The sequence below is a fragment of the Mustela nigripes genome, chromosome 7 (genome assembly GCF_022355385.1).
Source record: "Mustela nigripes isolate SB6536 chromosome 7, MUSNIG.SB6536, whole genome shotgun sequence".
Taxonomy (NCBI): domain Eukaryota; kingdom Metazoa; phylum Chordata; class Mammalia; order Carnivora; family Mustelidae; genus Mustela; species Mustela nigripes.
Genome location: NC_081563.1, coordinates 114,145,968 through 114,169,310, shown reverse-complemented (window position 1 = coordinate 114,169,310; position 23,343 = coordinate 114,145,968). Strand labels below are relative to the sequence as shown.

The 23,343-nt window shown below is 50.4% G+C and overlaps 2 protein-coding genes across 2 annotated transcripts; one reads left to right on the top strand and one right to left on the bottom strand.

Moving 5' to 3' along the window:
- Positions 1 to 3,871: 3,871 nt before the first annotated feature.
- REM1 (RRAD and GEM like GTPase 1) lies at positions 3,872 to 12,808 on the bottom strand. The gene is made up of 5 exons (XM_059406729.1): positions 12,703 to 12,808; positions 11,281 to 11,659; positions 10,105 to 10,187; positions 5,750 to 5,951; positions 3,872 to 4,473 (listed from the first exon to the last, which is right to left on the bottom strand). The coding sequence occupies exons 2-5, from the start codon at positions 11,618 to 11,620 to the stop codon at positions 4,202 to 4,204; spliced, it is 897 nt and encodes a 298-aa protein (XP_059262712.1). The 5' UTR covers positions 11,621 to 11,659; positions 12,703 to 12,808; the 3' UTR covers positions 3,872 to 4,201.
- Positions 12,809 to 14,111: 1,303 nt separating this feature from the next.
- Positions 14,112 to 17,907, top strand: DEFB124 (defensin beta 124). The gene is made up of 2 exons (XM_059407948.1): positions 14,112 to 14,297; positions 17,709 to 17,907. Exons 1-2 carry the CDS (start codon positions 14,240 to 14,242, stop codon positions 17,852 to 17,854), a joined length of 204 nt encoding a protein of 67 aa, XP_059263931.1. The 5' UTR covers positions 14,112 to 14,239; the 3' UTR covers positions 17,855 to 17,907.
- Positions 17,908 to 23,343: the final 5,436 nt, after the last annotated feature.

Genomic DNA, 23,343 nt, shown 5'->3' with positions numbered 1-23,343 from the left:
GAAGCTTCGTGCCCTTTTGGCTGGGAAACTGGAACTTTCCATCAAGGCCAGTGATCCTCGGTATTCAAGCAGCCTGTCTGGGGTGTGTCGGGTTCCAGGTGGCCCTCATCTCATCTGGATCCGGCCGACACACTTTGTGGCCCTCTCCCCCTGCAAGGAGAGGAGGGACTCTGAAGAGACTGGGGGCCCCTCGGGAGACATTCATCTTTCTAGAGCTTTATCATTTTTTCCATAACAGTACTCTCCCTTCAAGGTGGAAAGTCCCAGCTGGCGGCTGAGGATACTGTCAATGCGCTTTTGTTTTCTGCCCTGTCCCCAGTCCAGGCAGTGGGGTGCTGGGCAAAGCCACCTCCTCTTTTATCCCAGCCTGCTCTGGACTTGCTGTCCTGACAGCCGGTGGAATGTAGGCAAGCCTTTAACAAACCACAGACCTCTAGATGTCCCTGGTTCAAACCCTGACTCTGCTATTTGCTAACTGTGCAGCCTTGGTGGGGTCCTGCACATTTCTGTGTTACGGTTCTCTATCCGAAAACTGGCAATGACCACTCTTGAGGATTTAATATCTGAAGAGCACTTGGGACAGCACCCAATACACCAGGAGAGTGATGTAATTGCTTTGCTGTTATTACATGCCTTTGGACAATTCATCTCCTTTCTCTGGGCCTCAGTTTCCCCAATTGTACAATGAAGAAAGCAGTTGCGACCTGACCCGAGTACAAGTCCTGAGAAACCTTTCTCGGACAAATTTCTTGGTTTTTCTTAGCTTCGATCTGTTAATCGGCTCATCTGTTAAATGACACTTATTAAGTAGATGGGTGTGGTGATAATTAGATGAGAAAATGTGTACCAAGCATGTAGCAAGGGGCCTAGCACATAGAAAGAGCTAAAACAGCATTTTTTTTTTTTTTTAAATGGATGAGAAAGAGCTTTCTGAACTCTAATGGGCCATGTCCCTGGGAGGATTATTGTGGTTTTGTCAAATGTTTTTCTAGCCATGCCTTAGTCACAGACTCCTGGCATTAGAGAGGTCAGGATTTGGAGGGCCACTTTACAGATCAGTTCATCAATCCATTCAACAGATATTTACTGATTGATTACCTACTATGAGCCAGGCACTGTTGTTGGTGCTGGGGAGAGAGCAGCACTGAGGGCCCTACCTTCATGGGGCTTTTATTCCTGTGGGGGAGACAGGCAGTAAATGGGTGAGTTCATGAACATAGGATACAAGTTTACATTCAATCCCTTTATTTTACAGATGGAAAAACTGAGGCCCAAGAGGGGAAGAGATTTTCCTAAAGTCCTCTGGTGTCATAGCAGGGCAAAGACTTCTAAGCAAGTGTTCTCAGTCCCAGAATATCCTACCCTTAACAAGGCCTGGTTTCCCCAAGGTCTTAAGATACACTAGTGGGAATCAATATGTACTGAATCTTTCTAGACACAGGAACTGTTTTAAGTATTTTACACATCTTAAGTCATTTTTATTTTTAATTTTTAAAAGATTTTATTTATCCGAGAGAGAAAGAGAATGCACGTGAGGGGAGGGGCAGAGGGAGAGGGAGAAGTAGACTCCCCACTAAGCAGGGAACCAGACACGGGGCTTGATCCCAGGTCCTTGGGATCATGACCTGAGCAGAAGGCAGATGCCCAAACAACTGAGCCACCCAGGTGCCCCTTATTTTTATTTTTTAAAAGTTTTTATTTATTTATGAGAGAGCAAGCTAGCACAGGGAGAGAGGTAGGGAGGGTGAGAGGGAAGGGGAGAAGCAGACTCCCCACTAAGCAGGGACTCCAACCTGGGGCTAGATCCAAGGACCCTGAGATTATGACGTGAGCCAAAGGGGCAGACACCTAAACTGACTGAGCCACGCAGGTGCCCAACATTTTAAGTCATTTAATCCTCACACTGACCCTGAGGGAGGGAATTGCCGTGAATCCTGTCTTATAGATGGTAAAGCTAAGAAACAGAGAGATGGAGCACTGAGCACAGACCCTCTGGTTCAGGGCCCATGACCTGCCTCAATCTCTGAGCTGTCCTGCCGTCCTGGCTGCATTGCTCTTCCTTGCCCTTGACCCTGGTCTGCACTTTTTCCTTCTTTCTTTCCTCCCCTGCTACCCCCAGTCCTGGTCTCAAGGACTTCTTCCACCTCTGAGTGGCCTGGGGTAAGTGCCCCCACCCCGGCTCTCAGTTTCCCCATTTGCAGACGTTGAGGATTGCACTGGATTATCTTCTGGCCCTTCAATGACTACGCTGATTTTCAGCCCCTTTATCAGTTTGTAATTATTTTATTCATTTGTTCCCCAGTCTGCTTTCCCCACCAGATTGGGGGATGGGTGGCCCCAGGGAGAGCATCCTACTGCTTCCATTCCCATCCGTCTCCCTGGAGCCTGGCACTGTGCCCTGCACTTAGTAGGCCCTCAATAAATATTTGTAGATGAGGAAAGGAAGGGATGACAGCAATTACTTGCAGTTTTCTCCAAACCAGCTCCTGTGCTCTCTCCCTGGCCCCTCTTCCTTTCTCAGCCTGTGGGGCCCCTTCCCTCCCTGCCTCCCTCCCTCTCACCTCCCAGGGCCGACTCAGGCCCTCATCCGGCCTGCATTTTTCCGGGTTTGATATCATTTTTTCCACTCCCCGGCTGCTGCTGGCTGCCTCTGCCAACTTTCCACAACTATAGCCCCTCCCCCACGACTGCAGGCCAGGGACAGCTTGGGGTGGGGGAAGACCTCCCCTCCTCCTCCCTTCCCCAAACTGGAGTTAGGATGGGTAAATAATGCCAGCAGTGCCCAGGTGGCAAGACTGGGGGCTTGAGGACAGAGGGCATGGCCCATCTGCCCAGGCTCCCGTCTTCTTTGGCACCGTGGTCCTGGTGGCTGAGGCATGTGGGCGGACAGCTGGTTGGGGGCAGGGGTGTCAGGCCTCAGGGACATGATGGTCCAAACCATTTGCATCTTGTTCTCTCAAAGCAGTGACACCCCTTTTCCCCTTCAGCTGGAAACTCCTGACCTGACCCCTAAGGCCCAGCCCTAGCCTCACAGCCCCAGCCAGGCCAGATGCCTCACTACCTCGTACTTCCTGCACAGACAAAGGAGGAGGCTGGGCCCTGGGGTCCAGTCCTCACCCTCTCTGGCTGGGTGACCGTGGGATGCTCACTTCCCTTCGATGGGCTTCAGTTTCCATATCAGAAAAATGAGTGAGATGGATGAAATGGGCTGGCTGTCTTGGAGATTAGTCGATTGAGTTTCACGGGGCTAGCATTCCCCTCTGTTTTAAATTATAAGCAAACCTGTGTTTGAAAGTTCATTTCCCTGGAATGCTATAGCTTTTGGTCACATTCTCCGAGAGGACTGTGGATAGGGCACAGACTCCAGCCTGACAAGCCGGGGCTGGAATCCTGACAACTTCCCTTATAGTAGCTCTATGATCTTTGAGTATGAACCGTCACCATCCTGTGCCTCTAATTTTCTAATTAGTACACAGGGTTTGTGAAGACTAGTTACTAGTTGTGACAGCTTAAACCACAGCTCCTAAAAAACAAGAGCTACTCTATTGTGAGGATGAATGCTGAGATTCCTTCCAAATAAGATTTTATAAACCTATAATCTAAGAAATGGGTTGATGAAAAGAATAGGAGGCCATCACAATGAATTGTGGTTGTCTGTGCACCACTGGGTCTCCCACAAAGACCGGCGCCAGGGGCCATGCCCAGTGGTTGGGAGAAAGGCCTGAACATGCAACCCGTCCAGTGATTTGATTGACTGACCTTGAATCCAGGTCAGCAGGCTAACCCAGTCTGCAGCCAGTGTAGATGGGACAGTGGGACGTGGAGATGCCTGGAAGAGCCCAAAAGAAGAGGTCTGGGCATTCAGACTGGATACCCTTCTGGTCTGGTTTATTATGGGGAGTTGGCCAGAGCCCAGGGACAAAGATTTTTACAAAAAGGCTTGCGGCGCATAAAAACAAAAACAAAAACCTACTCTGTGTCCACTTTGAGGCTTCGGTCCCATAGTCTGTCTACTGCTTCCCCGGGCGGAGGGGTGCCTGAAGCTGCGGCTAGGGGAGATGCTCCAGCCCTCGGGGCAGCGGGCAGGCACCGCCCACTGTGCAGACTCCAGGCAACTACGTCGTGGCCTCTCGATGGCATCGGTGGAGCTCAGATTTCGGCCCAGTGTTCCGCTAGCCCTGGGGGCGAGGGGCACGCGGCTTCAGAGCACCGCCAGGTTGTGGCAAGACTTGGAGCGGGCCTTGAGTGCCCGACGGCTGGCGCTGCGGGCCGTCAGGCGGGCCAGGAAGCGACGAGCCCGCTGGCCCAGGCTCGCCCGCCTTCTGGGGGCTGATGTCTCGGGGGCCGCGCTGTCCCGGCGGCGCAAGCGCAATTGGCGCACCACGCCCTCGAAGAGCTCGGCCACGTTGTGCTGCAGCGTGGCCGATGTCTCGATGAATTTGCAGTCGAACACCACTGCGCAGGCGCGGCCCTCTGAGGGGCGGGGTCAGGCGGGCCAGGTAGAGGGGGACATAAAGGTAGGAAGAGTTGTGTTTAGTCTCAAGCTAAGCGCTTTTTCTTTTGGTCCTACCTTGTGCTGGGTACTAGGGGAGTCGGAGGTAAATGAGACCTGGCTCTGAGGAGTTAGTTCACAGGCTAGTGACTGATACTGGGAGCAGAATGAGGCTGGGAAGACAGGCTGGGAAGGGGCTTGAAGGCCAGGTAAGGGGTCTGAGTTGTGCATCAGGGTTATCTGGGGGAGCTTGTTAAAATGCAGATTCCTGAACCCATCGGCAAGATCTGATTCGGTAGGTTTGGGATGAGGTCGGTGAACCAGAGTTTTACAAAATCTCCTGGGGATTATGCTGGGGAGTATGGGGCTGTCTGCTCGCAAAGCATATGGTCTTCCATCTTCAGAAAGCCATTAGGCAGGGAGACAGGGGCCTGGGTTCTAGTCCTTAGATGCTGGTGACCCCGTGGAACTGGCTTATACGCTCTGGCTCTCAGTTTCCTTCATTTTTAGATTTTGCCCCGCAAGAAGGGCCATTTTGAGATCTTTCTGGGGTCCCATACGATATTATGAAACATATTGAAATATTCCCTACCCCACTTTGAGTACAAATTATCTGTAACTAAACGTTTTGGTTAGTAGTTGTCAGCTGCCACAATATTGTATATTGTAGATGATTAAAGTTTTGTGAAATTTTAATTTGCAACTTTCTCATGGTGTTTTGGAGCTAATAATTGTTTCAGAACCCAGATGTAAGCCTTTGGAGAGCTTATAGGCACCGGGCCTCTCATGCCTGGTGGATAGTATCTCTGACTAAGGGCATGGGAGAACCATAGGGGGATTTTTTTCCCCCCATAGGGGAATTTTTAAGCAAATTAGTGACTAAAGCAAAGGAGTGACAATGTCAGATATGGTTTTAGAAAACTCTTGACAGCTGGTAAGGAGAAAGGATTGAACGGGGAGAGAGAAGTACAGGGGCTGACCCAGGCTAAGGTGGAGATGCCAGGATGGGGCAGAGATTGTGAGCACAGGGGGAAGGGAACGAGGGGTTAAGGGCGGTGGACCTGACAGGATTTGGAGGCTGGTTTGGGGGAGTGGGAGAGGAAGCAAGAATAGTTCCTAGCTTTCAGGCTTAGGCATGTAGATGCGTGATGGGGGCGAGGGTGGGGTGACAATCCCTGAGATGGAGGGCACAGGAGGAGGAGCAGTGACAGCAGATTGAGAGGAAGCTGGGGAAGGAGGGTGGAGTGGAGGGCTCACCTTCCACGGAGACTTCCCGGCAGCGTGCCAGGTCAGCCTTGTTGCCCACCAGGATGATAGGCACGTGGTCTGCTTGATGTGTGCGCCGCAGCTGAATGCGGAGCTCAGAGGCACTCTCGAAGCTGCCTCTGTCCGCGATGGAGTACACAATGACATAGGCGCTGCCCACCTCCAGGCACGAATCCTGGCTCCAGCTTTCATCCTGCAACAGAGCGACCCCAGGCCCATTCTCCAAGGGTACCTACCTCTCAGCCAGAGGGCCCTGGCTGAGAAAGGTGGGGCTGGAATGGTCTGATGGGGGCGCTGGGGCTGAGGTTTTACTCTGGACAGGTGGGGAACAAATTCTGCCATTATTCTGTGTCACCTTGGGTAAACCACTAGTCCTCTCTGAGCCTTGGTTTCTCTGTATGGAAAGCTGGGCTAATAATACCTCACTACATTTTCTCATTCATTGATTGCTTCTGGAGGCCGGGCACTGGAGTCAAAAGATTTCTTGGTTTCCCCTTCCCGCTAAGGAGGGTTCAGCTCTTCTGTCTGGTTTCTGAGAAGGGTTCAGCTTTGCTAGACAGTTCTTGTGGCCTTCTGCAGTCCAATTAAGAGACAAAGTGGGGGTGCCTGGGTGGCTCGGTGGGTTAAGCATCTGACTCTTGATTTTGGCTCAGGTCATGGTCTCGGGGTTATGGGATCAAGGCACACATTAGGCTTCATGCTCAATGCGGAGTCTGCTTGAGATTCTTCCTCCCTTTCCCTTTGCCCCTCCCCCACTAACTACGTCTCTAAATGAATAAACACATAAATAACCAAACAAAATCTTTTACTACACAGGCGCTTTAACCAACTAAGCCACAGAGCCTCACCCAAACAAAATCTTTTAAAAAGAGAGGCAAAAGGAAGGGGGAGAAGTGAGAAGGGAGGCTGATTTCAAGGGGAGGCATTTTCCAGGCCAGTGTTGAAGAGAGAAGTGGAGGAGCAACTGTGGAATGTAAGGGAAGGGGTGGGAGAGGCGGGTATTTTTTTTTTTTTTTTCTGTTAAGATTTTATTTATTTATTTGACACAGAGAGAGGCAGCGAAAGCAGGAACATAAGCAGGGGGAGGGGAAGACAGAGAAGCAGGTTTCCCAATGAGCAGGGACTCAATCCCAGGACGCTGGGATCATGACCTGAGCCAAAGGCAGGCACTTAATGACTGAGCCACCCAGGTGCCCCAAGGTGGAGTATTTAAGAAGCAGAGTCCTTGCAAGTTCTTTGACAAGGAAGGGGAGAACTGGAGCAATTTTGATATGCTGTTTTGGGTGGCAGTCTTTTGTCAGGGACAACATGCTGAGACCGGACCAGCTGGGTGACAACTTTACAAGTGTTTAGTAAGACACCGTTCCTATCTTCCAAAAGCTCATGGGCTGGAAGGGAGGCCCTCGAAGTCAAGAATTTTGATGCCCTGTGATAAGTAGCATTAAGAGGCAGGAGCACGTGGCTGGAGGAGCCATGGGGGATGAGGGGAGGAGATCAGAAGAAATCAACCTGGTACAGTGTGGGGAGGGCATAAGAGCGGACCTGGGGAGTAGGGTTTGAGGGAATGAACAGGAGAGGACAGTAGACCAGGGGTAGGAAATACTGAGTGTGGCAGAGGCACTGTTTTTGAGGGGGCAAGAAGCCAGAAGAATTTTCTGATAACCCAGTAAGATGATTGAGTAGGAAAGCATCAGATCAATGGTCAACACACTGTCAAAGAGATTAAGTTCTCCACAGCCTGGCTGACCCTTCCCCAGGCCAAATAACCATGGGCTGAGTCAGATGGATGTTGAGTTCTTTATCTTACTAGGTGAGTAAGATGTGAGTTCTTATCTTACTATCTTACAGGTTCCTTCCTCCCTCTGGGTCTTTTTCCCTATCTGTAGGGTTTCCCTATCTGTACAGTTTCCCTATCTGTAGAAAGAAAGTGTGTGGCTTAAGCATTCATTGATTCATTGCACAGATGTTTATGAAGGATTTGCTATGAGTTAGGATCACAGAAGCCCATTGGAACATGGATCTGTGGGTAGAACTCGGGGGGGGGGGTGTGTGATTAGAAATATAGGTTACAGGACCCCATTTTTGTAGGTTCTTATTCATTAGGTCTGGGGGTGAGACCTGAGAATTTAATTTTTAAAAAAGGTTATTTATTTATTTATTTGAGAGAGAAAGTGAGAGAGCATGTGAGTTGGGGGGAGGAGGAGCACAGGGAGAGGGAGAGAAAGAATCTCAAGCAGACTCCCCGCTGAGCCTGAAGCCCTATGGGGCTCCATCTCACATCCCATGAGATCGTGACCTGAGCCAAAATCAAGAGTCTGGCGCTTAACTGACTGAGTCACCCAGGTGCCCCAGATATTTGATTTTTTTATATTCTCCAGGTGACCCTGATGGTCAGGCCAGCTAGGGCACTACTGCAGATCCTGACTCTCTCTCTCTCTCTCTCTTTTTTTAAGATTTTATTTATTTATTTGACAGAGAGAGAGAGCGAGAGAGGGAACATAAGCAGGGGGAGTGGGAGAGGGAGAATCAGGCTTCCCACTGAGCAGGGAGCCCGATGTGGGGCTTGATCCCAGGACCCTGGGATCATGATCTGAGCCGAAGGCAGACGCTTAACGACTGAGTCACCAGGCACCTCAAGATCCTGCCTCTCTGACCAAAGGGGCCCATCTATCGAAAGGATGGATGCTTATTCTGGTGGCACCGCTACTGCACGGACCCTCTACGGAAATTACCTCCACCATCACCAGTCAGGGAAATTGGTTCAGTTTCCCCATTTTGCTTGTAGGAAGTCCAAGGGCCAAAGGAGAAGAGAAAACATTCTCAAGTCCATAAAGCCAGCTGGGCACAGAATTCCAGTTCCAGTACTCTTCCTCCCTGGTCTCCCAAATCGTACTCCCAGGCTGATGACTTTCCTTAATTCACTGGACTCTGCCCACTGTATTTTCAACTGCATTCAAAAAGTGACCCCCTCACTCCTCACCAGCCTGTGACCTCCATGAGGCCAAGCGACATGTCTGTCCTACTCACTGCTGGGTCTTCAGTGTCCTGGCCCATGATTCATACTCAGCCAGTGTTTCTTGGTGAATGAATGAGTGAAGGACTAAAACCCTAGCTGAAGGCTCAGAAGGTGATGTACCCAGAGGGGATGGAAAGGGACAGTCCTGGTGCATAAGAGTACAGGATCGGGGGCATATAGATCTGGGTTCGAATCTCACTTGCTCTCTGAGCTTTGATTTCCTTGTCAGCAGGAGGGGATCAGAATACTCACCTATTGTATTTGTTTTGACTGAACGTCTTAATACATATATCCAGCGCTTAGCACAGGGGCTGACACTTGAAGGGTACTCCATAAATGTCACCGGCTGCTAGGAGGACCATCATCATCGTTATCATGCTCATTTGGAGCTGGGTGTCCTTTTATCCTCGTGGAAAGGAATCAGACTCTTAGCATCTTTCCTATCCTTCTCGCCTATCACTGGAGCTCTCAGCCATTCTTGTCAATCACAGAACAGTGCCCTCCTAAGCCCCACCCTATAGGCGTGGCCTCCCAGCATGTTAGGGGCGGGGCCTACCCTTTATGGAGATAGGCTCCCAGGTGATTTTTATATCTTTCTCTCTGCTTGGTTGTATTTCTTCAAAGTTCTACAATGAGCATGTATTATCTGCATAGCAAGACAAAGGAAAACTCAAACAAGGTAAGAAAAGAGTAACAAGGGGCATATCCCTCCCTGCCTGTTGTTTTCTTCCTACTCTGGAACCCGGTAGGGGAGGACATCCTTTGGTTTCCTTCCTTACTAGCTACCAAGTTATGAGGAATAAGAATGATCATAATTTACATTTCTTCACCTATGTTCAGCATTGCTGCATGCTCCAAACTGTGGTCACCGCTGTGAAATTGGTTAAGAACTTTAAAAAAAAAAACAGCTGGTAAGGAAGGCAGGAATGATTAACCCATTTATCAGGTGGGAAAACAGGGTGATGAGTCAGTTGCACAAAGTCACACGACTGGTAAGGAAGAGAAAGGTGTGGGGGGTTACCTTCAGGCACTTTGGTGCTAAACGCAGTGTTCCTCTGCACTGTGCGTGTAGGGGGGCAGTGGGATGAGGGTGCTGAAGATGAGGTGGAGGTGTTTGCACCTCCTGGAATGGCTGCAGAGGGGATCAGTGGAGTGAGAAAAGGACTTGGGGTCATGAGGTTCTTCTGCCTTTGCTGCAAAGGCCGCTTGGAAGCTGTGGGTTTTGGGGGCTGCTGAGGATGGCCTCGCCCTGTTCCTGCTGTTTCGTGTCCTAGGAGGGGACAGGAGTCTAGTACCAAGCTCAGCATCCCTCCCCCCAAGTCCTGCTTACCCGTTTCTCAGCCTCCCAGGTGTCCATGACCACGAGTGTGGTATCCTCTCCATCCACCGTGAGGGTCCTCTCGTACACATCTTCTGCAATCGAGGAAAGAGCCAGATCTCAGGGAGGAGGGGCAGGCGTGGGGAAGGTGTGGCCCCTCTAGTTCGCTTTCTGGTTACAGTGCCCCCCCCCCCCGCCGCCCCACTTGTGCTCCACACTTGATTGCTCCACACTTGTCTCTCCTGATAGGTCAAGAAGCTCCACGAGGAGCCCATGTTTCCCCAGCTCCCAGCATCATATCTGGCGTGTAGTAGGGGCTGAGAAAGCTTTTGCCAGTTTGGTTGATTGATGAGCATGGGATGGTGGGGTTAAAGCTGGGCTGGGAATTCTCCCAGTCTCTCTCTGTCCCTAACTTAGTGTATGCTTTGGGCAGGTCACATTACCCTCTTCGGGCCTCAGTCTCCCCATTTGTCACACCTACAAGTAAATATGTACACCTCTCATCTAGGCTCTCACACTCAGAGGGGTCAAGGCTAGAGAAGGGGCCTGGCCAGAGTGTCCCCACTTTCTTTTTGCCTTTAACCAACCTCCCTCTGCTCTCAGCCTGTGTCCTCTCAGCCGGTCCTGTAGGAACCCTTTTTCATTTCTTCTGTCCTGTCTCTGTCTCCCGTCATCCTGGGGTCCCTGACCCTCTCTGCTCACTGCATCTCTTGGGAATAAGGGAACCTGGGGAGTCTTCATTTGGGGCAGGATCTTAGTTTTGCTGTAGGTTGTGGTAGCCTTGGATGGTTGTCTGTGGGGCTAGGAAGATCTGCGAGTCAGTGGAAGTTAGGGCTGGGAGTTTCCGAGTGGGGTGCAAGCCTGCCATTTCTTTCCATCTGAGATTCATGGAACTCAGAATTGCTTCCCTTATGACATGGAAATTAATCATATACCTCATCCATGAGAAATGGGCAACCTTCTGACTATTCAAGGCATTTCCCTCCTATGGACCATTGTGCGGACTGTGCACTGCACTGTCTTGTGGGGGTGTGTGTAGGGACCATTCACTTCATAGTCTATGTGAATGATGCCCTTTCAAGTTGAGCTGTGCGTGAGTTGCACAACTCTTCTCGGCAGCCCTGTGCCCCTGACGACAGGCCTTTCACTCCTTTGGCCACATCCCAACCCGGCCCACAGGGTCCCTACCTCCCAGCTGTTCATGGAGGTCCCGCTCTTGCTTCCCGGCAAAGAGGCTGGCCAGGCTGGTCTTCCCTACACCAGGGTCTCCAAGCAGTACCACGCGGTAGAGGGCCTCCCAGGAGCCTTCGGAGTCACTGGATTCAGAGGACCAACCATTGGGGGCAGGCGAAGGTTGTCGGGTGGGAGGATTGAGGGAGGCTGACTGGCCCAGCCGGGGATGCTGGGATTTTGTGGAAGGTTCTGCACACAGGAGGCCAGGCTGGTGGCCCCGGGGGGACAGGGTCAGTGGCGTGCTGGCTCGCCGACGCAGGGGGGTCTTTGTGTCTTGCTGGGTGTTTAGTGTCATCCTTGGGTGGGAGGGGCTTTGTTCCTTCCTTCCTTCCTTCTGTAAGCAAGAAGCAAGAATGGTAGTGAACCAGGCACTGCAGGATCCAGATGAGCTCCCAAAGAGGACTTCCTCCAAACCTTCTCTTGTTCAAATGACAGGAGGAGGAGCCTCAGCTCCTTGGGGTGGGGGCTTCCTGGCTTTGGGGCCAGAGTAAACCTGGGTCAGGCTGGGACATGTGAGTGTGCAAGCTACGAGCACACGCTTGCACACCCACAGGTCACTTCCTACGCCTTGAGGATGACCCCAAGCCCCAGGACACACAGACGGAGACAGACAGAGGGGCAGCAGCGAGGTGGCATGCCCACACAAGCACGCACACACCTGTGTACACAGACATGCCCCTCTCATTTGGAACATGGGACCTACGTTCCGAAAGTCGCTTTAATTGCCCGGTCCTCCCCTTCCCCACAGTTCTCTTCTCCAAGGTTCAGATCGGGGTTGGAGGGTTGAGGGCCCCTGGGGGGTTCCCTTCCGCTGCCCCATCTCCTGAGGGCTGAGCTGAGGAAGAGGCAGGATGGAGTGGGTTGGTATTCCGAAGGGCGAAGGGCGAGGGGAGTCTGGGGGTTCCCTCGGCTGTAACCCGAGCGCCCTGGTGCCATGGGAACGGCGTGTTCGGCCCGCCCCCTACGTGAAAAATTCAGGAGAGGCTGGCGCGACGGCCTCCAGCGGCTGTTGGGGGGTGGGGGTTTCGAGGCTGCGGGGACCCAGTTTCGGTGATAGGACAGGGTCCTGGAGAGAGGCGGGGAAGGGACCCTACAGGGCCCAGGGGCGCATGTGCCATTCCTGGAGTCTGAGTCCGAGCTTCCCCTGCTCCGGGTCCTGGGTGTGAGTCCCCTGATCCCGGGAGGGCTCCTTGTCCGAGGCTCTCCAACCCACCAGGCCCCAGGCCGGAGGACCCTTACCCCGGGACGTGGGTTCGAGGCCTCCCTCGCCCCTGACTGCGCCGCAGAGCCTGCCCCCGCCCACCGCCCCCCAGTCAGACGCCTGGCGAACTCCGCTCCAACTTGACTAAGTTGGCGGCGGGCTGCGCGGGCCTTTACCTCGCGTGGGGAGGGGTCCAGGGTCCCCGGCTGCCGCAGCTGCCGGGTGCTGCCGGCTGCACCACCGCCTCGGCGCGCAGCCCCTCGGGCCGGTCCCGCCCAGCCGCCGGGGCCGGAGGAGGAGCCGCGACCCCGCCCCGTCCAGCCCCGCCCCGTCAGGGCAGCCCTGGGGTCCCCGCCCCGAGGCCTCCGCCGCCCAACGACTTCTCGACTTTACGCAGAGCTCAGTTGACCCACTGCTGCAAAGCTTTCTCCTGGGGTGGTGGTGGCAGGGTCGGGCTGGGGGGCGAGAGAGAGGAAAGAAGGGATTTCTAAATTCCTGGGTGTGGACCCCCTCTGTATCCACGCCAGCGACGGGGCGCGCCAACTTTACCCCTCGCAGAATCTACCTGGGGAGCTTGTTGAATGTTGATTCTGAGGTCTCACCCTTCAGGAGAGGCGGATTCAGCCCGTTCTGGGGGGAATCTGCATATTAAACAATTGCATATTCAGGAATCTGCTTATTAAACAAATACCCAGTGATCTTGCAGAGTTCATGGACCCCACTTTGAGAAACTCAGCTCTGGATGGAGAATTAATCTGGGGAGGTGGCTTCAGGGGAGGAGGGAGCCTAGGAAGTCTGCACTGAAGACTTCTAGATATCTGATTTTGGCATTCCATTCGTTCATTCACCAAGTTCTAGGTTAAGCACTCTTTATGCAAGAGGCGGTCCTGTGCCTGGAAGAAAGCCTGTCCCCTCCCTGATGAATATTAACTGGACATTTGGGCTGTGACTGGTATGATTTGAGCACTTTGCCTCGATTATTACCTCATTTAATTCCTGCACAACACTAGAAGGATGATTACACTGAAGCTTATCTGGGCTGGCCGTTCAGGATTCTGCCTCTCAGCCGACTGTCCCTTTCCATCACCACCCATGGCTTTAAAAATAATTCTTCTTAGGCACTTGGAGGAGGAGAGACACATTGTGATAGAGTAGGGCAGTTGGCTGTAGGGAACTGGTGATTCTGGCCATCTGAGGGACCAGGATCCAGGCTCTTTGAGCAGGGTGCTTCCTTTGAGGTCTCGAAGGACTGGGGCGGGCTTGTATGTGGGCCCTTGCAGACCAGGCTGTACCTGTGCGTGGGGTTCATTGTCATGGCTGAGGGGATCCAGGTGTCCAGCTCAGAGCAACTCCCAGAGCAGGCCTGTAGATTAGCTCAGCCCCCGCAGGGCTCGGGGCAGACACTGTACCCCCTCACGTCTGGCCTCCTTCTGTGGTTTGGCCTTCTGAGCATCCCTTTCCTCCAAGATGGACTGTGACTGGTGTCTTATCGGGCAACTTAGCTTCTAGTTCCAGCTCGGCCGCTTGGCCGCTCATTCACCATGTGGCTGAGCAGTTTGCCGCAGAGCTGGCTGAGATCCAGCTACATCCTTGGGCTCACAGAGCCTCAGCCTCCCACTCAGGCCTCCGGTGGCCCACACTCCAGCCTGATAAAGGCTGGGCCGCAGGCAGCAGTGCTCAGTATGCCTGGTTCCTCTGGTGTTCTCTGTGGTCATGACACAGCTGCTGCTGCTCATTGTGGCTCTCCTGGCCCTGAGTCATCTGCCTCCAGGTAAGTGTGTGTGTGTGTGTGTGTGTGTGTGTGTGTGTGTGTGTGTAATAGCCTCCAAGGTTCTGGGGGATAGAGGAGGCCTAGACCAGTGTTTGTGTTCTGGTCCCACCTCTTACCTGCTGGGCCCCTTAGGGCAACTTCCTAAATCAGTCTGCACCTCAGTTTCTTAATCCTTAAAGTGGGGTTCACGCAACAAATATTTTTTGAAGAATATTTACTTTGGGTTGACACCATGACAGCTGTTTGGGATCTGTCAGGGAAAGAAAACAAGGTCTTTGCTTTCATGGTGCTGGTATTTTAGACAGAAAAGAACCAAATAAACACATGATATATCAGGTGGTGGTAAGTGTTCAGAATAGAAGCAGAGCCAGGGGTCAGTGTGGTGTGTGCTTGGGGTGGGGGGAGGTATGGATGGGAGAGCCAATGGGGATGGTCAAGGGAGGCCCTGTGTATTTTTTATTCTGAGCAACTTGAAATTTACATGAATGTAGAGAGATTAATATAAAGAACAAGGTGAGTCTTTTTAAAATGCAAATGTAGAGAATAATGTAATGGTATTATTTATTTATTTATTTTTAAAAGGTTTTATTTATTTGTCAGATAGAGATCACAAGTAGGCAGACAGAGAGAGAGGAGGAAGCAGGCTCCCCGCTGAGCAGAGAGTCTGATGTGGGGCTTGATTCCAGGCCCCTGGGATCATGACTGGAGCCAAAGGAGAGGCTTTAACCCACTGAGCCACCCAGGCGCCCCTGTAATGGTATTTTTATTTTATTATTTTTTTGAAAGATTTTACTTATTTGTTCGACAGAGAGAGAGATCACAGGTAGGCAGAGAGTCAGACAGAGAGAGAGGGGAAAGCAGGATCCCCGACAAGCAGAGAGCCCGATGCGGGGCTTGATTCCAGGATTCTGAGATCATGACCTGAGCTGAAGGCAGTGGCTTAATCCACTGAGCTATCCAGGTGCCCCTGTAATGGTATTTTTTTTTTTTTAAAGATTTTATTTATTTACCTGACAGACAGAAATCACAAGTAGGCAGAGAGGCAGGCAGAGAGAAAGGGGAGGAAGCAGGCTCCCTGCCGAGCAGAGAGCCCGATTCGGGGCTCGATCCCAGGACCCTGAGATTATGACCTGAGCTGAAGGCAGCGGCTTAACTCACTGAGCCACCCAGGCGCCCTGTAAGGTCATTTTTGAGCAGAGATTTGACTGCGGTGAGAATATTAAGATCTTCTCAGGCACCAGGAGGCAGGAGGGTGCCTGATGTGCCTGAGGAGCCTTGAGGAGACCCATATGGCTGGAGTGGGAGTACACCGGGAGAGAAGACGAAGTCAAAGAGATGAGCAGGGCAGGAGATACAGATCATGTAGGAGAAAATAGCAACTCTGGGTCTCCGGGTCATCAGAAGGTCGAAATGTGATGATGTGTTAAGGGTAGTTATAGGAACTGCCCTCACCTGGGAGTCAGAGTCTTGGGTTCTGGAACCCCCCCACTGACTGGCTGGGAAATGCTGGCTAACTCGCTTCCTGTCCTGACCTAGCAAGGAGAGGCTTGATGGCGAATGGGCTGCAGTTGCTCCGCCCTCTACACTGTCATTCTGATAATCTCGCTTGCCATGTGTGGGGTGTTTACAATGGGCCAGGCACTGTGCTAGAATGATGAAAGTCCATAGAGCTGCCCCTGAAAGGGGGGAAGTTCCACAGAGGAGGGATCTGAGGCCAAGGTCACTCAGTGGGGAACTGGCAGAGCTGGGATTTGGATCTGAGCTGGATTCACGCCGTCCGCTAACCGCTATACTGTAGTGGTTAGGTTCTTCAGAGGGTGGATCCTCTACCTTGTAGAGATTTTGAGGCCAGGTCCATCTCATTCTAAGATTCTCTACCTTGGCAGAATGGAAGGATGGCTGGACAATGGGGCAGAATAACACCCATGGGTTGGTCCATTGGGAGGGTTCTGTGGGATCTCTCTCTCTCTCTCTCTTTCTCTCTGTAAGAAATTATTTATTTGAGAGAGAAAGAGAGAGAGAGAGAGAGAGATAACATGGTGGGGAAAGGTAGAGAGAGAGAGGCAGAGAGAGAACCCCAAGTGGACTCCCCACTGAGTCCAAAGCCCAATGCAGGGATCATGACCGGAGCTAAAATCAAGAGTCAGACGCCCAACTGACTGAGCTCCCCAGGTGCCGCCATGGGATCTCTTTTAATCGAGGAAGAGAGAGGGAAGCCTTTCCCCTCCAGCTCCTGCTCAGCCCAGTTCTTCAGAGCTGCTCTCTGCCCACCTGGGTCACATGCCTAGAAATACTGCTGGACAGAAAGGTCTGCCTGAGCCTGCCTCTCTCCTCACATTTGCACACCTGTCCTAACTGGTCATCACCACATCCTGATGGTTTCCTTCAGGATGCTTTCCACAGTTCTAGTGATTGTATTCATTCGCTAGGGTATTAATTGCCTTTCCTTCTAGAAGCTCCTTGAGGGCATGGACCTTGGCCCATCTTGTTCATTGTGGTATTCCCAATGTCCCTGGTTTGTTGAATGAATAAACAAAGGCGATGCCTCAGGCTGTGACCAAAGACCCTTAGAGGGGGTACAGGAGGACCTGTTCCTCCCAAACTTTACCTTTTCCATGGCCAGTGGCTAGAAATTCCTCCACTAATATTTAACAGGTCCCTATGTGTGTGAGGGAGTTTATGTCATGATTAGGAGTGTGGACTTTAGAGCCTGATTATCTGGGTTTGAATCGTGGTTCTGCTCCTCATGTCTCTGTAATATTGGACAAGTTTGTTAACTTTCCTGTGCCTCAGTTTCCTTACCTTGTATTACAGAGATCATAATAAGACCAACTGTAATTGCATAGTGTTGTGATGAAAAGTGCTTAGAGTGTACCTGAGCAGGGGGTGGGTGTGTGAGGTCGAGCCCCATGTCAGGCTGCAAACTCAATGCAGAGTCTGCTTGAGAGTCTCTCTCCATCTCCCTCTGCCCCTCCCCTCACTTGCTCTCTAAGTAAAAAAAAAAAAAAAAAGGAAATCAGTTTTTAACTTATAACTAGTGGTCTAACTTGTGACCTATGGGCTAACCTGGACTGAAATCTGAGGGCTCATTTGTAACTAGTTGTCTCACCTGTGACTAGGAGTCTAATCTGTTCCATCTAATCTAACCCCTTGACCTGTGGTCAAAGTTTGTGTCCTGTGGCCTAAGTTATGACCTGTGGGCTGTTGTGTAATCAGTCACCCAACACAATGACCGGAGAGCTAACAAAAGACCAGACTTGTGATCTAATGTGGGTCCCGTGCTTTAGCTTGTGGTCAGGGGTTTTATCTGTGACCTGTGGCTTAACCCCTGATGTATGGTCAATGCTGTGCACAGCAGTCTAACCTGCAATGCCTGGACTGCCCTGTGACCTGTGGTCTTCCTCTGCCTAGGGAGAAGTGAATTTAAGCGGTGCTGGAAGGGCCAGGGGGCCTGCCGGACTTACTGTACAAGGCAAGAAACCTACATGCACATGTGCCCAGATGCCTCCCTGTGCTGCCTCCCCTATGGATTCAGGCCTCTGGCCTTTAAGCCTTAATATGTGGAGCTGGTTCTGGGGCTGGCAGCCTTGCTCTCCAATAAACACCTGCTGCTGGCTGTCTCCTTTGCTGCTTGCTCACCACCAGGCCACCCCGTGCTGGGGGTACGGGGGTGCACGAGGTCCTGGTATGGCCGGGATGGAGGGTTGGTTGGTGAAGGGTGGCGAGGCGCCCGGGGCCGGTGGGTATTAATGACCTCGGTAAATGGTTTCACGTCTGCCTATAAGATCCCTTCTGCTCTCTTCAACTCTGGAAAAATTACCCAATCTCCACAAGCATCCTGAGTCTTGTCATCCGTACAGTGGGGATAAATGATAATACCAGGAGAATTGGACCTTATAGAAGGAATGCCAAAAGGAGGTTAGAGTTAATAGTAACAATGTGAGCTAGTAATAATAATGAGTTAATTCCAGAAAGAATGAATAATGGTAGAGTTAATATCCTTTGGCATTTTAAAAGGCAGGCCCTCAAGAACGAAAGGATTTCTCTAGGTTCCTTTATCTCCTATTTTGGTATTGCAAGGGCCTGGCCAGGTGGAAAAGACCACAGGCTTTTAGGACAACAGTTTTCACTTATGCAGGGTAAGCAGAGAGGGGAGAAGCAGGCCTCAGCCAGACCCAGGGAACCGTGGACACGGGAAGGCCGGAAGGCCGGGAGAAAACGGGAGCAGTCTAGGAGGTAGGCTGACAGAGTCACATGCCAGTTACCCTGCATCAGGAAGACATCTGGCTGAAAAATAGGTATCTCAACTTGCAGGGGCTTTATCTGGAGTTAGGCAGAAACCACATCGGGCGAGCATCCTGTTGGGTCCCCTATGGCCTCCAAAACTTCAGCGCCACGTCATTGTTTAAAGCAGGAAGCAGGGGGAGGGTTGAACTGAGCAAGTTTCTCACTTTTACCAGGAAAGCAAACGCTGTCCCTGGAACTATCCGCAGCAGACTTCTGCCTCCTTCTCAGGGGCTAGAGCTGTGTCACATGGCTATGGGCCGGCAGCTTCCGGTGTCAGGGAGGCTGGGAAGAATGTATTTGCCTGGATAGTAGACAGGACCTGGGGGTGGGGGAAGGGAGCTGGGGAAGACCTCCCATTGACCCACCTTTTCCTGGGGTGGAGCCCAGAAAGGGCATGTTCAATAAGGTGAAGGGAAGGCCAAGGACAGAAGGGCTGTCACCCACTGTCCTTTGAGACTTTTCAGAGGAGTTCAGGGTAGTCTTGGAGTAGGAGAAAGGCCCCTGCTTGGTCTGGCTAAGAAGAGTGGTGCTATTCAAAATACCATCAGGAGAGCTGAGTCTCAGGCCTAGAGCTGAGTCTTGGAGGCCAGCTGCTGTGTTAACCCTTTAGTTGCTGGTATGAAAGGGACCGGGGAAGGTGCCAGAGGCAGCTGGACTGCAGGAGCAGGGAGGGGATATGGAAGGATCTTGGGCAACCGCTTTTTACCAACCAGGGGGAAAGTACTGAATTATTTTAATAACGAAGCATGCTTCCTGAGTATCAGCCTTGTATCTCCCTCAGTTTCTGGATGACCTAGACATTGAACCGATGGCCTCTGGGCCTGTTTTAGGACCCAGTGTTGTGGGGTGGAGTGGGCTTTGTGTTGGGAGCCTAGAAGGAGAACCAGATAAAAACCCCAGAGCTGGCCACAGAACTACAGCAAGCCAATGTGAGGTGGCCTGAGCCAGTATCACCAGTAGGTCTTGATGAGTCGGCAGGGGGCCTGAGCACAGTTCACCAGCAACCAGTTGCCACTGGAAAGCCAGTGGATGTTTTCAGCAACATCCAGATTCCAGCAGATGCCGGTCACTGAAACTCCTCATCCCCAGCACAGTTGTCCTACTTGGAAGAAGCAGGGGAGGAAAGGAAGAATCAGGAAGCCTGAGCAATTATACCAAAGAGACCGAGTCTCTCCGAAGTCAAGAAACCTCAAGAGAATATATAAGTTGTTGAATCAGACCAAGTTTTATCCTGGGGTGAACTAAGTTTAGTTCTGCCCTCTGACCCCTCCCCTCTGTGTTATTCTACAAAGAGTGGAGAAGCTATGTTTTCTTTGCTCAGTCTCAGACATGGTGCAGGGAGTCTGTGACCTTGTTGCAGTGAAGATGGTGATGAGTTTGAGGTGTGAGGAGTCAGATTCAAGTTCATACGCCAGCTCTGCCACGTCCAGGCCTTGAGCGCAGGGCAAGTCCCTTCCTGCATCTGATGTCAGAATCCTCCCCGGCAAAACGGGAGTCCTAGCTTTGAATGGGGTGGCTGTGGGGTCAGATGAGATTCTCCCGTACTCTGTCAGGGCTCCGTAAAACTGTCTCTTCTCCAGAGCCAGAGGCACGCCGCTGGCCTTCTTCTCCACACATTTCAGACTTCAGAAAATCTGCAAGAACAATGCGAGGAATTCCCATAGATCCTTCACCCAGTTTTCCCAAAATTAACATTTTATCACTTTTACCTTATCATTTCTTCTCTCTCTCTATACGTGTATGTAAAAAATATAAATATATGTGTGTGTATTTATCTGTATGTCAGACATGAGCTTCTTTAGGCCTAAATACTTCAGTGGTTTTTCCTAAAAACAAAGGCATTTTTTAAATATAACCGCAGTACAATGACAAAACTCGGGACATTCACATTGACAAAATTCTATGGTCTAATCTTCAGATCTTGTTCAGCTTTTACCAGCTTTTCCAAAAAAGTCCTGTATAGCCCAACAAAACCTCTGGATCACATAGTGCAAGCAGCTGTCAATTTCTTTGACCTCCTTTAACCTGGAGCCGTTCTTCAGTGTTTCGTGACACTGATGTCTTGGAGGAGGTCAGGCCAGTTATTTTGTGGAACGTCCCTCAGTTTGAGTTTGTCTGATGTGTCCTCATGACTGAATTCAGTTTTTGCATTTTTGGCAGCAATATTCCAGAAGCAATGCTGTGTTTCTCTCAGAGCATCATGTTGAAGGCAGCCATCACCCTTCTAGGGACTGAACTGAGACCCAACAGTCTAGATAGTTTTTTTTTGGAAGCTCACACCTCACACGTGCAGGACAGTTTCCCACCCAGCACCCTAACAGACCATCGTCTAAACCTACACCCCACCGCCTAGGTCATACGGACTCACCTAACAGGCCAAGGAGATGAGGCAATTCTAGGGTGGAAGGTTCTTCAAGATACTTCACAGATGAAGCTCCCAAGCTCAGAGACGGGGAGTGACTTGTCTAAAGCCACACAGCTCCTGAGGCGCAGAGCTGGGATGTGGACTTAAATCTTTGAACTTCAGGTCAAGGTTTCTTCCCAGATAAACAGTAGCCACACAGGGGTAGGACAGGCCATTGTGAAGGGGAAGGTTTGGGAGCAAGAGCGCTCCTTGGCCCTGGAGATATGCAAGGTGAGCCAGGGGGGTGGACGGTGCTACAGAAAGGATTTGTGCTGTGTATTGGCATTCAGCACCCCTGGTCAGAGCACAAACATTCCCCAGGGAGTCATCGAATGGCTGAGCTAGTGATAACAATACTATCACTGGGTCATTATTAGTAAGGACCCAGGGCTTTACACACCTCATCTCATTTAATTATCATAGTCATGGTACTATTATCCCCTCCTTTTCTGGAAGGCAGCTGAAGCTTTTAGTGAAGTGTTGTCCAGGTCATACACCCCGTAAATGGTGTTGCTGGGACTCCACACTGGCCCTCTGGCACTTGATTTTATCTTCCAGATTCACCCTTAACTTGTGTTTTTAAAAATTTACAAGTAATATATGTTCATTGGAGAGAACTTGGGAAACAGAAGCACAAATAAGAAAGCAAACATTATCAGTATTTTCACTACACATAAATACCCACAAATAAAATATATGTAAAATGGGATTTGCAAATAAAAAGGAATAAAACTGCACATACTTTTTGGTGTCCTGGTTTTTTTGTCTTTGTTTTGTTTTGTTTTGTTTTTACTTACCAATGTCTCATGAGCATTTCCATATGTGCTTAGATAGTCTTCCAAAACAAGATTTTTAAAAAATGTTTTATTTATTTGACAGACACAGATCACAAGTAGTCAGAGAGGCAGGCAGAGAGAGGGGGAAGCAGGCTCCCTGCTGAGCAGAGAGCCCGATGTGGGGCTTGATCCCAGGACCCTGGGATCATGACTCGAGCGGAAGGCAGAGGCTTAACCCACTGAGCCACCCAGGCGCCCCTCTTCTCTCTTTTTTAAAGATTTTATTTATTTCTGACAGAGAGAGATAATGAGAGAGGGAACACAAGCAGGGGGAGTGGGAGAGGGAAAAGCAGGCTTCCTGCTGAGCAGGGAGCCCAATGCAGGGCTCAATCCCAGGACTCTGGGATCAGACCTGAGCTGAAGGCGGACGCTTAACAACTAAGACACCCAGGCACCCCTATAGCAGCTTTATTTCTAATATCCCGTAACTGGAAACAACCCAAATGTCCAGGAAGTGACTGGATAAATTGAATTATATCTATACAGTACAACACTAACAATAATAAACAATAAACAACAGTAACAATATACTCTGATGTACACGACGTGAGTTAATCTCAAAAACATTATGTTAAGCAAAAGAAGCCATATACAAAGATGTACATACTGAATGACTCTATATACCACGTTCAGAAAGGCAAAACTAGGTTGATTTAAAAAGTAAGGGGAGGGGCGTGGTGCCTGGGGGCTGAGTTGCTTGTGTCCGACTCTTGGCTTTGGCTCAGGTCATGATCTCAGGGTCTTGAAATGAGCCCCTGTCAAGCTCGGAGCTCAACAGGGAGTCCTCTTGAAGATTATTTCCCTCTGCCCCTTTCCCTATATGCCCATGTGGTCTCTCTCTCAAATAAATAACCCCCCCCCCCGCAAAAAATATTAAATAAAATAAAGGTAAGAAAAATTTTGGAAAAAAAAACCCCACCCAAAATCTCATTTCTCCCTTTATCTTTTCTTTGGAGCACATTTAATTACATTGGGGTAAGTTATTCTAGCTTATGATGCAGCTGCATTTATTTTACAAACAGACCCACCAGACAGAAAGGACTCTCTGGTCATGGCAGATGGAAGATTCTCAATGGGAAGACACTGCCCTCTAGGGGTGATTTTTGAAAATTGCTGGTGGATTTTTGTTTTTGTTTTTGTTTTTTTTTTTTTTCTTTTTGTAGTCAAAATTAATGGAGTCCTTTTTGGAATTTAGTGGGTGGGGGACCTGGGATGCAAGATGGTATGCTATGTGTGTGACTGACCTGGGAAATGAAGTATTGACCCATTTCCCAAACAAAATTCAGATCTCCTGCTAGACATTTATGTAGGTGAGAAACCCATTTATAATTCTCTGAGCCCACAATCTAAGGCTGTTTTGCAAGTTTTTGTTTTGTTTTGCTTTGTTTTTGTATATCGAATTTTTCTGGAATGAAACTACTGCATAAATCAAGGAATGATTATACTTTGTTTTGGTTAGAACTTTACCCAAGCTGTTTTCCGTTTTGGAAAGTCAGGATACGGAGAGCAAACACTTGGA

Excerpts from the sequence above, each read along its gene's own strand:
- REM1 (XM_059406729.1), bottom strand. The coding sequence starts at position 11,620 with ATGACACTAAACACCCAGCAAGACACAAAGACCCCCCTGCGTCGGCGA. Across the intron at positions 10,188-11,280 it reads CCTCCATGAACAGCTGGGAG|AAGATGTGTACGAGAGGACC; the intron begins GTAGGGACCCTG and ends CCTCGATTGCAG. Across the intron at positions 4,474-5,749 it reads CCGGGAAGTCTCCGTGGAAG|AGGGCCGCGCCTGCGCAGTG; the intron begins GTGAGCCCTCCA and ends CCCGCCCCTCAG.
- DEFB124 (XM_059407948.1), top strand. The coding sequence starts at position 14,240 with ATGACACAGCTGCTGCTGCTCATTGTGGCTCTCCTGGCCCTGAGTCAT. Across the intron at positions 14,298-17,708 it reads CCTGAGTCATCTGCCTCCAG|GGAGAAGTGAATTTAAGCGG; the intron begins GTAAGTGTGTGT and ends TCCTCTGCCTAG.